The sequence below is a fragment of the Lissotriton helveticus genome, chromosome 1_2 (assembly GCF_964261635.1).
Source record: "Lissotriton helveticus chromosome 1_2, aLisHel1.1, whole genome shotgun sequence".
NCBI classification, from domain to species: domain Eukaryota; kingdom Metazoa; phylum Chordata; class Amphibia; order Caudata; family Salamandridae; genus Lissotriton; species Lissotriton helveticus.
The window spans coordinates 438057965-438073844 of NC_136058.1; the positions used below are offsets into that span (position 1 = coordinate 438057965).

A 15880-nucleotide genomic window follows, 5' to 3' on the forward strand; every position below is an offset into this window, starting at 1 on the left:
GCGGATGGTGTTCCTGTGGATGATGGCGATGCCTCCTCCGGTCTGGTTGATGCTGTCCCTTCGAATGATCTTGTAGCCGTCTGGGATGGCGATGGCGATGTCGGGCGCTGAAGAGGCGTTCATCCAGGTTTCCGTGAGGAAGGAGATGTCTGGTGAAGTTGTGTCGAGCAGGTTCCAGAGCTCGATGGCGTGTCTGTAGATGGAGCGGGTGTTGAGCAGGATGCATTTCAGGTGGCTGCTGCTGTTGCTCGTCTTGGTCTTGGTTGGTGCAGGAGTAGTGCTGGTCCGGATGCAGGTGACCTTGCAGACGTTGCAGCAGAAGGGTCCGTGGGTGCGTCTCGGGGTGGCTCGGTAGCATCCTGGGATTCGGCCTGCGTTGAGTGCGTTGAGGGTGGCGGCGTCGTACGTCCGGCGGGTGGGCTGGGGTCTGCGAGGGCCAGGGGTCCTAGCGCTGGGCGTGGTCCAGGCGCGGACGGGCGCAGACGGGCTTACCTTTGGCGCACCTTCGGCGCTCATTCGGTGCTCCCGCTGCGCGCGTTCGCTGTGCGGTCGGTCAGGGGGCGTCATAAGAAGGGGGACGAGAGGGCGGGTCAGCTGGGTGGCGGGAGCGGCTCGGCCAATGGGCCGGTGGTGGGCGGGGCCTGTGGCGAGCTGCGGCGGGAAACTGGCGAGCGGGCGGCTCTGCTGAGGCTGGGCCGCTCGGGGGGGTCAGGGGGCGTCTGCGGCGAAAAAAGGCGGCAAGGCTGGCAAGGCTGGCAGGCAGGAGCAGGCAGGAGCAGGAGGCGGCAGGAGGAGAAAGGGGGTGACCAGGCCTGGTGAGAGGCGCAGTGGTCACTCCCGAGCACTCCTTGCTGTCCCCTTAAGAAGGGGGACGAGAGGGCGGGTCAGCTGGGCGGCGGGAGCGGCTCGGCCAATGGGCCGGTGGTGGGCGGGGCCTGTGGCGAGCTGCAGCGGGAAACTGGCGAGCGGGCGGCTCTGCTGAGGCTGGGCCGCTCGGGGGGTCAGGGGGGCGTCTGCGGCGAAAAAAGGCGGCAAGGCTGGCAAGGCTGGCAGGCAGGAGCAGGAGGCGGCAGGAGGAGCAAGGGGGTGACCAGGCCTGGTGAGAGGCGCAGTGGTCAAGGAGATTCCCAATAAGTAAGCATGCCAACTATGGTGGGTGAGGGCAAACGTCCTTTTAAAGGGATATGTCATCTTAGCTAGGTCTTTATTTGCAACAGTAATCATCCGAGACCCAAGGGTTTCTTGATTGTGGTAAAAATGCATTTTTACCCCTTCATTGTACGTTCAAGCACAGACCATTGCATGAAATGTTGTGATCTATGTAGGGAAAATACTCTGTGCACTGAGAAAATGTGTTAAAATAACAGAAAGTTGATAATCGCATTTAATAACTTCTCATACCTGGATTTATCTAGAAGAGAAGTCTGTTACCGTAATTCTAGCAGATATTTGATACTACAAGCTATAAGAAATTAGGGGATCTTTACCTGATATCTTTATCAGTAAATTATCTGAAATTATTGAACATAAACTTTTCCAAGTATTATTTCTAAAGATTAAGGAAGTTCTATATTGATCTTTTCTAAACTAACCCCAGTGCGTATGACTACAATAACCACCTCTCTCAAATCAATATTGTGCTTGTTTTAGTGAGAAAGCTAAATGATCTAGGAGAAACCAGGAACTGGCATCAGTATTTTCTCAGGAAACTTCAAGTTAGAGAGTGAAAACACTTTTGAGAATGCCCCAAAAATTGTGATAAAGATATTTCAATATGTTTGACAAAAAGAATAGGTACATTTCATGACAATATTGAAATGGGAACTAACTGGAACAAATATTTACACGACATTACAAGAATATTAGAGACTAAATTTCAGCAATATAGGAAATACTGAGGTTCGTGTACTAATAATCCATTTGGTAAAAAGTGGTTGCTTGTAGAGTCAGCACACTACTTTGTCTGTGATAGCTTTTAAATAAAGGCATTTTTTAATGCACCCCATTTTACTTTCAGATTCACACATGTCCTCTTGGGTTACTCCCTCCTGTTACTGTTTTTCAGCGCACATATGGTTTCAAAGCTAAATACATACCTTAACAATGTATTAAATATTCAGAAGGGAAACTATTAACATACCCCTTCCAAATTCTGAATTGTTATATGTGCTTAGTACATTTCCAAAAGGGGTTTAGCATTTGCAAACTCTGTGAATTACTGAACCAGTGGATTTTCTTAACAATAAAACATGAGGCCATTTTTCCCAATTCCCTCCAAATTAAGTTTGCTAATAATGTTAGTTGAATGATAACCGGTGCATGTACCTATTTAATGTTAGTGTTGCATCAGCTCAAATAATAACCATCGCACACAACTCTTACACAATAATTAAAGACAGAATTACTGACATCCAGCTTTAATGTTTTGTTAAATATATTTGCAAATGTTGTCACCTAAACAGGAAAGCAGCTAAAGCAGTCTCTGGACATAAAATAGGATGTAATCATAATCTTTAGATACATTTTCTGAGTTTCACGAACAATGTGTGTCTTCTGGGTTTACTCTAAAACACTATAATAAACATATTCAATGCTTTTAGATTTAATCTGTTTGTCCTGGTTTCTATTGCAGACAATAATCTAGATTTAGACCAAGAATCAATTCCACCCATGGCTTTTAAAATCTATTTATCATTGATCTCTATTGGTGTTAACGCAACTAAAACTATAATAGAACTGATCTGAGAGACGGACCTTCAAGTATTATGCTCAGTCAATTTATTGAACACACTGTGGAGTTAAAATCTGAATATATTAGATCCACAAGCATTGCCTTACCACTGTATTTCACACCAATAGATTACTTATCAGCACATTTTCTCTAAGTACAATTCACTCATCTTCTATTTTTCGCGGAGCTCGTGCTGGGTCTATTTAAACTCTTTTAAAATATGACATTTAAATGTCCAAAAGTTCCGGAATTCTAGTTTCTAGCCTTGTCAAACCAAATGAATGCTACACCAAAAGATGCCCTTGTATTCCTACATTTTATTGTGCACCATGATTCAGAAATGGCATGTTTTTGCTTTCGGAGGTAAAATTCTAAACATATTTATTGTTGTTGCCAGCCAAAACATTATCACTTATAGGTAAGGTAACAAAAAGTGATCTTGTGATGCTTGCTGGAATGGGAAGTGTTTGATCAAAAATTTGATTGAATTCAAGTTTAGGTGACAATTTTACAAAAGTGTATGGATTTTGTATATATTTAAAATTGTTGATCTCCAAAGTGGCCTAAATCAATAATTTGAATTGAAATTCAAGTTTATCATTTGAATCCTATTGTTGGAAAAGATGTGATTTTGAACCCCATGAGGTGGTTCCTTTCCAGAAAGCATTCAGGTTGTAATCATGAGTCAAATAATGCGGAGGAGGTTAAAATATTCAAATTGAATTCAAATTACATATGAAATGTTCATTGTTCAATATATTTCTCTTAGTTTTTTAATGTAAGGACTTTATTGCTTAAGGAAAATTATTAGTATTTGTTTTTCTATATGTAGGAAGCATTACATTGATGACATCCCTGTATCCCACCTTCTTTGTTTCCTTTCCTGTTCTTTATGAACGTTTCTATTGTTGAACTTTAAAGATTGACCGAAATTAAGAATTGTGCTCGACATAACGTTGCTGTGTTACAGTATGTTGATTTTTATGTACTACTTTTGTCTCTTATCTGTATGGCAACTGATGTTTTGTTTTGCTTTAATAATCAGCTTATGTTAATTAGGTTTTATTATTCAATAAAATATTTCAAACACAATAAATGGTAGTTGATATGTATTTACAACTGCAGCATTTTTATTGTATAGTCAGGGAGAGGTTTGGGCAGGTGATTAGGGGTACATGTAAGGTTGGAAGTAGGGGGAACAAAGCATGCTCATTGTGTGGACTGTGACTCCTGGAGTTATTGCAAGAGATACCATGCTACCCTGTAAATGAATCCCGTAGTGTTTATTATCAACACACTTTATTCAGTTTTATAAAAGAAAAATATCTTCCAAGTTACAGATTGACAAGTATAATATGTCCAAGTTAATCAGAGCACAAGATAAAAATTCATGAATTACAGTACAGAAGTTAATAGCAGCTTGACCTGAGTCTAACAGCGACTCGTAAAAAGTTAAGCGTATGCAAAACAGTGTCATTAGAGAGCAGTTGTTAAAAGATAAGTGCTGGTCTCACCCTCCTAAAACCTGTTTTTTTGAGAATGGGAATAAGAAATAACTTTCTAGGGACAGCATAAAAACTACAAAACATTAAAAAAGTGCATCATGTCCTGAGGAGACTCACCTTTGCAGCCACAAGGCATGAGGCACAAGGCCTCTGGGGGGGGTGTTAATCCAGCCGGAGGGCTTCTTACCGGAGGGCACACGCTGGCACAGTAGCTCCTGGGTCCCTGACGCTGCAGTCTCGCCGCCACTGCTTTCCACCTCGCGGCTTGAGACTACAGCTCCCAGGGAGCTTAGCGGCCACTTCCTGATTCCGCCCACAGCGCGCCCGGAGGCGCTACTTGAAGAGGACGCTCCCTCGGTGGAGCGGGGGTGTTAATCCAGCCGGAGGGCTTCTTACCGGAGGGCACACGCTGGCACAGTAGCTCCTGGGTCCCTGACGCTGCAGTCTCGCCGCCACCGCTTTCCACCTCGCGGCTTGAGACTACAGCTCCCAGGGAGCTTAGCGGCCACTTCCTGATTCCGCCCACAGCGCGCCCGGAGGCGCTACTTGAAGAGGACGCTCCCTCGGTGGAGCGGGGGTGTTAATCCATCGGAGGGCTTCTTACCGGAGGGCACACGGTGGCACAGTAGCTCCTGGGTCCCTGACGCTGCAGTCTCGCCGCCACCGCTTTCCACCTCGCGGCTTGAGACTACAGCTCCCAGGGAGCTTAGCGGCCACTTCCTGATTCCGCCCACAGCGCGCCCGGAGGCGCTACTTGAAGAGGACGCTCCCTCGGTGGAGCTGGGGTGTTAATCCAGCCGGAGGGCTTCTTACCGGAGGGCACACGCTGGCACAGTAGCTCCTGGGTCCCTGACGCTGCAGTCTCGCCGCCACCGCTTTCCACCTCGCGGCTTGAGACTACAGCTCCCAGGGAGCTTAGCGGCCACTTCCTGATTCCGCCCACAGCGCGCCCGGAGGCGCTACTTGAAGAGGACGCTCCCTCGGTGGAGCGGGGGTGTTAATCCAGCCGGAGGGATTCTTACCGGAGGGCACACGCTGGCACAGTAGCTCCTGGGTCCCTGACGCTGCAGTCTCGCCGCCACCGCTTTCCACCTCGCGGCTTGAGACTACAGCTCCCAGGGAGCTTAGCGGCCACTTCCTGATTCCGCCCACAGCGCGCCCGGAGGCGCTACTTGAAGAGGACGCTCCCTCGGTGGAGCGGGGGTGTTAATCCAGCCGGAGGGCTTCTTACCGGAGGGCACACGCTGGCACAGTAGCTCCTGGGTCCCTGACGCTGCAGTCTCGCCGCCACCGCTTTCCACCTCGCGGCTTGAGACTACAGCTCCCAGGGAGCTTAGCGGCCACTTCCTGATTCCGCCCACAGTGCGCCCGGAGGCGCTACTTGAAGAGGACGCTCCCTCCGCGTCGCGGGACGCGCGCGGGAGGGCGCCGGGCTAAGCCCGGGCAAAGGGCGGGCCCTCTGTGGCCCTCAGAGGCACGAGGAGGACGGGACGGGGCCACCACTCATCGCCATTTCTTTAAGGTACTTTCTTGTCACCCATTGGGCAACCGCCATTTGGGAACTGTAGATACAGAAAACACTGTTGGGACTATTTGCTATTTTTCCAGCTGTCACTGTCGATTGTGTCTGTTGTTTCGCGTAGTAACCCATTTCTCTGAATAAGGGCAAGCAACTGTCAGCATGTCTCCAAGGGGTACCCGCAGCAAAACAGCTGCCACTGTGACCGGCCCCATTGACCTTTTTATAACGAAGGCCAATGATGCCATCAATCAGGGCATTAGCCTATTAGAACGCAGGGTATCACAAGATCTGGCACATGCCAAACGTTCCTCACTTGGCCTTATTGCCACCGCCACTACACCTGCACAGGCTATGCCTAATTACATCAGACCCCTACTCGACGTATGTGCTGACATCCACACCATCCCTAGCGAGGTTAACCTCTCAGCCTCCATTCCCCTGTTAGATTCAGTCACCGATATCAGCACAGACTTGGAAAAAACCCCTGATCTACCCATAAACCCCTCTCCCAAAGTAAAATCTGCTGATAACACCAGGCAACTGAGAGGTAGACGAGAGGGTGCTGTTCAAAAACAGAAATCACATGCACCAAAGCCCCGGATCACCACGGTCAGGAAATATGGCCGGGCACAAAGGAAATCTGTGAGAAATACCAATTCTGTCCCTAACCACAACACGACCAGGGTTACGGTAATATCTCAGGGGGATGAAAGTGAAATGGTTCAGCATGGTACAACAATGGATACTAATGATAACACAGACAAGGCATACGACCCTATGCTGGAAAGATTGGGGGAGCTACTAAGTATCTATTTATCCCCCATCGAAAATAGGCTCACTCGAATAGAAAAACAACTAGCTGAATTGAGAACCCCCCTTAAGAACTTCCTAAAGGAAGGTCCTGCAAAAAGTGAAAATTACAGCAACACCACTAAAACAGCAAGCGCCAAAATAAATATTCCACAAGCACCTCCAACTATCCCAAATAACGCACACAAAGTTGCACCTGCCGCATTGGCTAATGGTCCAACTACTAAACAAAAAGCTGTAACATCGCACACTAATAGCGCACCCATAGACAAAAGGAAGGACCCTAGTACTAATAGTAACATTAATACTTTACCCCCCATAGGCCACCCTGCAACTTCAACAAGCAACCCTACCTCGGCCCAACCCATTTCAAAAACACCTTGACAAGTTCCTGCCCGAATCAACCTCCCACCGGAATGCGGCGCATATGTATTAGTGTTAGTAAATGTCACCAAATTAAGAAAGGATCAGGAGGAAAACCCAATATCACTTAAAAATAAAACCCTGCACTGGTTAATTGCTAACTGCAATTACCCTATTGATGGTGCAAGGGAGATTATTAACACACAGCGAGTGGGTTGGATTGGACCACTCAGGAAAAAATTTGAGGGCGACTGTGTCACTATAAGCTTTAGAAATCCACAATGGGCAGAGAAAACCCTTGTCAACGCCCCATTACCATCGCCCAGGGAATTCAACACCACACTCCTTCCCTTAGGATATTTCTACCGACATCTGATACCCCCCGAACAAGCCACGGCTAACTTCCCCACTGATTTCCCCACTAATTCTTTTCAGGATCTGAATTTTGGAGCAAGGATTAAATCACCCTTTTTTGCCCAGATTCAGAACTCTAATGTCGCCCATTCCAACAACCGCAACTGGCACCCACAACCCCCAATGCCAATCCTAACCCCCAACCCTCCACAGCTCTTTCAAGCCCCAATTATGCATCAGAGCAACTATAGAGATAGGCCCTATCCAATCTCTAATCCGCTCCAGTTTGCACAGATGACTGAAGTTAGGCCAATGTATAATATCCCCACTTATAATCGGTTCAATTATTTTTCATCTCTAGACGAACATGATTGACTGAGTATATCCCCCAACAAAGAAATGTGCAACGATGCAAAAGTCTGTAACTCTGAGGGGGTCATAACCCCAGCTGTATTGCACCACGTCAAAACTGCCGTTACAGAAATTATATTGTCGGATAGCATCCTGGCCATTTCCAACGAACCACCCAATCATGACAATGGGAATATTGGGAGTACTCTTGTCAAACATGGAACCAAACATGGCCTATCAATTCTAAGCTGGAATGTTGCAGGTTTAGAATCTAAGATCTCGGACCCTGCTTGGATTGAATTAATTAATGATGCAGACATACTTATGTTCCAAGAAACTTGGGCTGTTGAAAATCTGTATATTGAAGGCTACCACTGCTTCAGCTTGACATCAGTAAAACCTAGCCTTGGCCGAGCAGTAGGCGGTCTTTTTATGGGGATCAGAATTTTGGCAGGTGGTACAATTAGAGATCTGAAGCCGGATAACCTTGCCAATTCCAATATTCAAATTCTGGAATATAAATTGAAAACAAAGACCACAATTTATTTAATAAATTTTTATAATAATGATTTTTATGGTGTGCCGAACAAAAACTTTGTTGCATTATCTAAGGTTTTAAACATGATTGATTGTTCCCTGTCAGTAGATACCAAGACTGGCATTCTGATTGGGGGTGATTTTAACGTGAAACTTATAGAGAATTATGGATCTACTAACCTTGATCATTGTAATGACCGCAGGAGTTTGGAACTGATCAGCATACTTTCTGATTTTGATCTTGTTGATGTAATGAGTGTAGGGTATGATATGAATTTTCCTTATGCTCCTACGTTTAAGGGCAGGGATAACGGTTCAATTATCGATTACATATTTACATCACCTCTGTTAACAGATTGTTTATTTAAAACTTCTGTGGTGCAAACGTCTTTCAGTGATCACAACCCATTGTTAGCTATTTTTAATTTTGTATCCAGTCCAATTTTTATGAATTTAAACGGGGCAAGGGACATTACACCCTCAATTGACGGCCTTCGCCTTAAATGGAGGGGAATTGATTGTGGGGCCATCATAGACATGATTCAGGAGGAACATCCTGATCTGCTGAAACGCCTCTCTTCCCCAAGCACAAACAATGAAAAATTGATCACAGACTTTGAAGCTTTATGCTCAAATATAAAAATCTTCCTGTCAGTCCCACTCCCTACTGAACTCAAAGAGCCACGGTGGTTTGATACATCTTGCTCCGTGGCCAATAGAGACTTAAGAAAGGCCCTTTCTGCTAAACCCAGACGTAAAGATGTAGTCCGAGCTGCCAGGAAAAACTACAAAGACAAAATATCGGAAAGGAAGGCAATCTTGCTCTCCGAACATTGGGATAAGCTGGTCATCAGTGCCAATCTGGGCAGCAGCGCCCCTTTTTGGTCGGCTGTTAGGAGAACGAGGGAAATGGGCAAAGAGCTTATACAAATTAGCTGCAACATAACCAGTGCAGCCTGGGAGACCCATTTTTCTAATATTTATGCCGCCCCCTCTGACGAGCAACTTCTCCCTAATATGGGCCAAACGAAAGGTTTAGAGATTTCGGACCAAGAAGTCAGGAAAGCCATAAAAGAAAGTCTAGGTAATAAGGCGCCTGGACCGGACGGCTTCCCTATTGATATTATCAAATATAATGCTGCGCTTTGGACACCAATACTCGTTAACATCTTTAACAGTCTCCCACAAGTAACCATGCCTGCCACCTGGGCTACTAGTATCATCGTTCCCATTTATAAAAAGGGAGACAGATCAGACCCAGCAAATTATCGTCCTATTTCCCTCCTGGATAATACTTTAAAAATACTAGGACGTATAATTTATAATAGGGTACTGGAATGGGCGTCTGACACTGACTTTTTAGATCCTTGTCAGATGGGGTTCAGGAGCGGGGTAGGAACAGTTGAGCAATGTTTAAATTTAAAATTGATAATCGATAAATATTGCATTGCCCGCTCATCCCCTGTATACCTAGCTTTTATGGATCTTTCATCTGCTTTCGATCTTGTGAATAGATCTAAGCTTTGGTTAATTCTCCTGTCGAACGGTCTTGATGCCACCCTTGTTAGATTTTTAGCCTATCTCCATACTGACCTGAAAGCCCGGGTACGTATCGGGATGGGCGGAGAGGTATCAGGAGCCATTGAGATAGGGAGGGGGGTGAGACAGGGGTGCGTTTTAGCACCCCTGCTGTTTATTATTTATATTAATGGCTTGTCCAATTGTCTAAAGGAAGCTACCCCTGATGTCCCAACAATTCTAGGCAACCCACTACCCGTGCTTTTATATGCAGACGATGCTGTCCTCATGGCACGCACACCCAATGCTTTACGTCTGCTTGTACATAGTTTTGTAAATTTTATGGAGGGACTGGATTTGAAAGTAAATTTTAAAAAGTCTTTTATTATGTCCTGTGGGCCGGGCAAAAGGAAACTCAGCACAATTCGAATTGCAACAGATAAATTAGAATCTGTCCATAAGTTTCCTTATCTGGGGTTGGTTTTCGCTGCGAACAGCTCGTGGAGCGGGCATGTGGCCCACGCCACGAGCAAGTTCTCGAAAGCCAACAATTCTGTCCTGAGTCTCCCCCGCCCAAAGAAAATCGGCGCCACAAAGGCCATTGTTAAAATTTTTAAATTACAATGTTCTCCGGTTGCCACGTATGGAGCCGAAGTTTGGGGATCGGTTAGCAGTATCAGTGTCCACAGAGAGGAAAACCGTTTCTGCAGAAAATTACTGGGTGTACCGATCTCCTCTTCTAATTTTATCTGCCATAATGAACTTAACCTCCCCTTCATAAGTGATTTTATCAAAGCAAGACCAGTTCTCTTCTGGATCAGAATCTGGAGGAACGATGCTGCTGTCCTTACACAAAACATCATTAAGGATTGCTTAAATTGTGAAAATGGCATGAAGATCAACTGGTTTAAAGAAGTTTTTAAAACACTAAATGAAATTGGTAGAGGTATTTTGTTCACTGACCCAACGGCTATCGAATTAAAGGATAAACTCGAGGTCCAAAAGGCACTTTATGCTTTTTATCGTAATGAACGGCTTGGAAGAGAATCTCAGAAATCCAGGGTCAAGAAATACATAGGAAATGGTCTCTGTATGCAAATTATGCCGCCCTACCTCTCCCTTCCCATGTCAAACTGGGAGCGATCTTTATTATTTCGTCTAAGGGCAGGAACTGTGAAATTTTTGCTGTCTTTTCCTTTGGGGTACCAACATTGTATAGATCTTACCCCCTGCCCTTGTGATGGTATAAGTACTCAAGATGATTTGCATTTTCTGTTTTTCTGCAAATTTTACATGAGATATATTAAATGGTTTTTAACCCCATATTTTAGAAAAGTCAGACCTCTCACACTTCAGGAATCATATATGTTGCTGCTTATCCTGGACACTGATGAACTGACCTCTCGTATCAGTTCTTTTTTAAGATTAGCCATACGTGCTCGCAAGTCAATGGAAAGTCCCTGAAATCAGAATCAGTCATAATGATACTACTGCAAAAACTTTATTAGATAATGAAATTTACTGCTTATTTACTGTATGAACTATCTTGTTATTATGGAATGTTATTTATATAATTGTTTTGTATTATAAGTACATGTGTGTTTTGCTGTGTTCGGTACTTTTATGAATTTTATCAAATTCGAATAAAGGTCTTTTTGAACTTTGAACTTGAGCTATATAGGTGCATTTGCACTGTTCTGTGTACCTACAAAATTACTTTCTAACACTTTTGAAGTCTCCATGAAGCAAAAAGTGACTAAGTCCAAAGACCATTTGGAGCATCAAAGTGTTCAAAAACGGTCAAAAATGCATAAAAATGAAAAAAAAAAAAAGTGCTACAGTGGCCCAATAGCAAGCTAAACACACAATGAATGACACAGAATGGTAGTTTTACAAATTACTTGGAAAAATCCATTTTAAATTTCAGGGGGACAAGGTCAGGAAAGTCATGGAACTCCGAGCGGGGTAAAAGTTCAACCTTTCCCCCTGACGGAGGTCAAAATTTTAAATTCATCAAAATGATTTAAGAACTATATAGGTGTGATTGCAGTGTCTTGGAGACATACCACATGAATTGTAAACACATTAGGAGTATCTCTGATCATATTAATCATTAAATTCCTAAAGCTCCACCAGTGCTTCAAAGTGGTCCAAAACGCTCAAAGATTTTGGAAAATGAAAAGAAATCATAATTTCCGAGGCTTTATAATATTCCTTAGATAATGTATATCTTCAATAAATTTTAAATCCCTTTATTAAAAAGTTTCTCTTTTGTGCTCCACTGGTGCAACGGCTCAAGTCTGAGAAGCTGCACCAGTGGAGCAAAAGCTACACTGGTGTAGTCGAAGCTACACTGCCCATGTCGAAAAAAAAAAAACGTGCTCAATCATAATATTTCGACGCCCTCTTTCATATGCACCCCCCTTTGTGCGCAAAAAAATATTCTGCCACGCCCTTTTTCAGAGAGCTACACCAGTGCAGCTTTTGGAAAAAAGAAAAAAAAATTCTGGGGCGCCAAAATAATTGAAAACATATGGACCCGAAGCCTAAGTGTACTGTGATCATAAAAAACTTTATCTGGTGAAAAAATCTCAAACGCTCACTTGTTTACACTAAAACTCAACATTTTTCACTATTTTTGGGGAAGAAAAAATGTTCGCAGGAGATTTTTACATTGTTCGATTTTTGAAAAAAAGGTGTTGTTGGAAGCCTTTTGGCTTTAGGCCACAGAAACAAAAGGAATTTTTGAAAAATATATTTCAGATTTATTTTTATAGCTGTTTCCGTTTTTAGACTTCACCTTTCGTTGCACCAGTGTAGCGGATGTTTAACATTGAGCTTGGGAAAAATGCAAAAAAATCAATTTTGTGATTTTTTTTTAGGTTGTGTTATATATCAAATTAAGCCTTTTGTTATGTTGATTCTCAAGCCGGAAAAAGTTTTTTAAAAAAAAGTACCCTCACTCATTTATATGCAACTTTCTCTGGAGGTGTTTTATAGAAGTGGTAAAACGCACAAATTTGGGAATTTATTTTTTGTAAAGTAAAACATTAGTATGACTTGTTTTCACATTAGGCTGCATAAACAAAAGAAAAAACACCTCTATGTGTCATTCTCACTTTTTTATGGCACATTTTCTTATTACGCGTACTGTAAAAGCTGCATAGGTGTAACAAGTCTATTTCAATGAGGATTTTAAAAATAAAAATAAAACATGGTTTAAAATGTTTTTTCATCTATTTTACAATTGTAGCTTATTATAGACATGCTAAGGATTAATGTGATGCATTATGAGCACAATAGCATAAAAACTCACTTGATTATAAACAAAAATAGTTTAAATTGGGTGACCAGATGGCCGGAGATGTAAAATCGCCCAAGTTGGAGTCAATGTTATTTTTATGTACTTTCTCTACATCCTAGAGGCATGTAATTTGGCATACTGCAGTGGGACATTCCATAGAATGTGTTGCATGTGCAAATGAAGCTCTATCTAGTATGGATCATGAATTATGGCACAATATACGGGACATATTTGAAAATAATTGAGATTTTTTTATTGAAAACAAGCATTTAATCACTGAAAGATTCTCACCACTTCTAAGCATGGCACAAGCATGAAAATGGACACAGAACAGGGGCGTAATGTTTGCTTTATGCTACACTTTGAATTATATTTCCAGGTTGTATGGTTTTAGAACTATGGGACAAAATGTAAGGCATGATTTTTGGAACATGTGACGTAATTCAAAACCATTATACATTCAACTTCACATTTAGACTACTTTACAATGTGCCACATACATGGTAATTCACATGGGTAAGTAGCATCACTGTTTTCAGGTCCCTGTAGCCACCAGGACCCCATTATATAACTCTGGTGATATAAAAAGAGTGGGTAGGGGTCATTTCCAGGCTCTAGGTACATGTCTGACTCCTATTTGTGACATTTCGAGGTGTCTGGTGTCAAACTCATTTTTTCCATTATGGACCCAAGGACCCCATTTTATACCTCATATGACATACCAGGAGTGTCTAAGACCCTTTTCTGGCTCCAGGGGCGACTTTTTGAAGTTTTTGTGTTTAAGGAGTCAAAGTCACTTCTTCCACCCAGCCCAAGGTGCTCAAAATCGGGTACGATCTCAGGTTTTTCCCTTGGCTGGAAGGTGGAAATAAAACTTTATATAAGACCAAAGGTATATAGATCACATGAAAGCATCAGTTCTGACCTTTCTAACAAGTGTATTTATGTCTTGAACACTCAAACAGTGCCTCTGATATCCAGTCTGAGCTATTTGACAAATTAGCAAATCTTGTCCCAAAAAATATTTTTGTCAATTTTTGCTAATTTTCAGTATTAACCCTCATAACTGTTTTCAGGTCCCTGTAGCCACCAGGACCTCATTATATATCTCGGGTGATATAACAAGAGAGGCTAGGGCTCATTTCCAGGCTCCAGGTTCATGTCTGACTCCTATTTGTGACATTTCGAGGTGTTTGGTGTCAAACTCATTTTTTCCATTGTAGGCCATAGAGCTCAGAGTCACATCACATTTCTAGTTCTGGACCCAAGGACCCCATAGTATACCTCAGATGATATAGCAGGAGTATCTAAGACCCATTTCAGGCCTCCAGGGATGACTTTTTGAAGTTTTGGGGTCTAAGGGGGCAAAGTCACTTCTTCCACCCTGCCTAGGTGCTCAAAATTGGGTACGATATCAGGTTTTTCCCTTGGTTGGAAGCTGAAAAAAAACTTCAGATAATAGCAAAGGTAAATAGATCAAATGAAAGCATAAGATCTGACCTTTCTAACAAGTGTATTTATATCTTGTGCACTCAAACGGTGTCTCTGATATCCAGCCTGAGCTATTTGACAAATTAGCAAAACTTGCTAAAAGTGCTTACTATTAGCCAGTTTTGCTAATTTTCTGTATCAACCCTCATGACTGTTTGTGGGTCCCCTTAGCCACCAGGACCCCATAATATATCTCAGGTGATGTAGCAAGAGTGGCTAGGGCTCATTTCCAGCCTCCAGGTACATGTCGGACTCCTATTTGTGACATTTCGAGGTGTTTGGTGTCAAACTCATTTTTTCCATTATAGGCCATGGAGCTCAGAGTCACATCACATTTCCAGTTCTGGCCCCAAGGACACCCTAGTATACCTCAGATGACATACCAGGAGTGTCTAAGACTCTTTTCTGCCCTCCAGGGGTGACTTTTTGAAGTTTTTGTGTTTAAGGGGGCAAAGTCACTTCTTCCACCCAGCCCAATGTGCTCAAAATCGGGTACAATCTCATGTTTTTCCCTTGGCTGGAAACTGGAAAAAAAACTTCAGATAATACCAAAGGTAGACAGATCTAATGAAAGCATCAGATCTGACCTTTCTAACAAGTGTATTTATGTCTTGAACACTCAAAAGGTGTCTCTGATATCCAGTCTGAGTTATTTGACAAATTAGCAAATCTTGTCAAAAAACTTTTTTTGACAATTTTTGCTAATTTTCGGTATCGACTCTCTTGACAGTTTGTGGGTCCTTGTGGACATCAGGAACCCAAATTATACCTCAGGTGATATAGCAGCAATGTCTGAGACACAATTCTAGCATCCATCCACCTGTTTTAGTTATATTTGTCACATTTTAGTTGTTCAGGGTACAGAGTCACTTCTTCTGCAGAAGGCTGTGGTGCTTCATGTGCTCCAAGAGGTCAAAAAAATATATAACACAAAATAATTTTAAAAGTGTATAGATGCAACTGCAGTGTTTGGAATGCTATAAATGTGCAATTATAGTGTCCTGTGTACCTCCAAAATTAATTTCTAACACCTTTGAAGTGCACCTGAAGCAAAAAATGGCTATGTCGAAAGATGCATCAAAGTGTGAAAAAATGCACAAAAATTGTTTAAAATAAAAACAATTGAGTGTTACAGTGGCTTACTTGCATTATAAACACACAATGAATGAAATAGAGTGAAAAAATAAAAATAAAGTCAGGGGGACATGGTCACGTTTGTGTCCGATGTCGTGGAACTCAGAGCTGGGTAAAAGTTTAGCTTGAGTGCCCTCCCCATGGAGATCAAAAATTGTATTGCATCAAAATAATTTAAAAACTATATAGGTGTAATTGCAGTGTCCTGGATGCTATGTAACTTCATTTTCACTGTTCTGTGTGCCTCCAAAATGAATTTC

General features: G+C 42.8%; 1 protein-coding gene across 1 annotated transcript in view; it reads left to right on the plus strand.

Annotated features, from left to right (window-relative positions):
• The first annotated feature begins 8710 nt into the window (after positions 1 to 8710).
• LOC144805314 (uncharacterized) overlaps positions 8711 to 15880 on the plus strand; it is an 89756-nt gene continuing 82586 nt past the window's right edge. The window contains exon 1 of the mRNA XM_078671956.1: positions 8711 to 9257. Within this exon, the coding sequence (XP_078528082.1) occupies positions 8711 to 9257 (547 nt within the window). The remainder of the gene's footprint in view (positions 9258 to 15880) is intronic.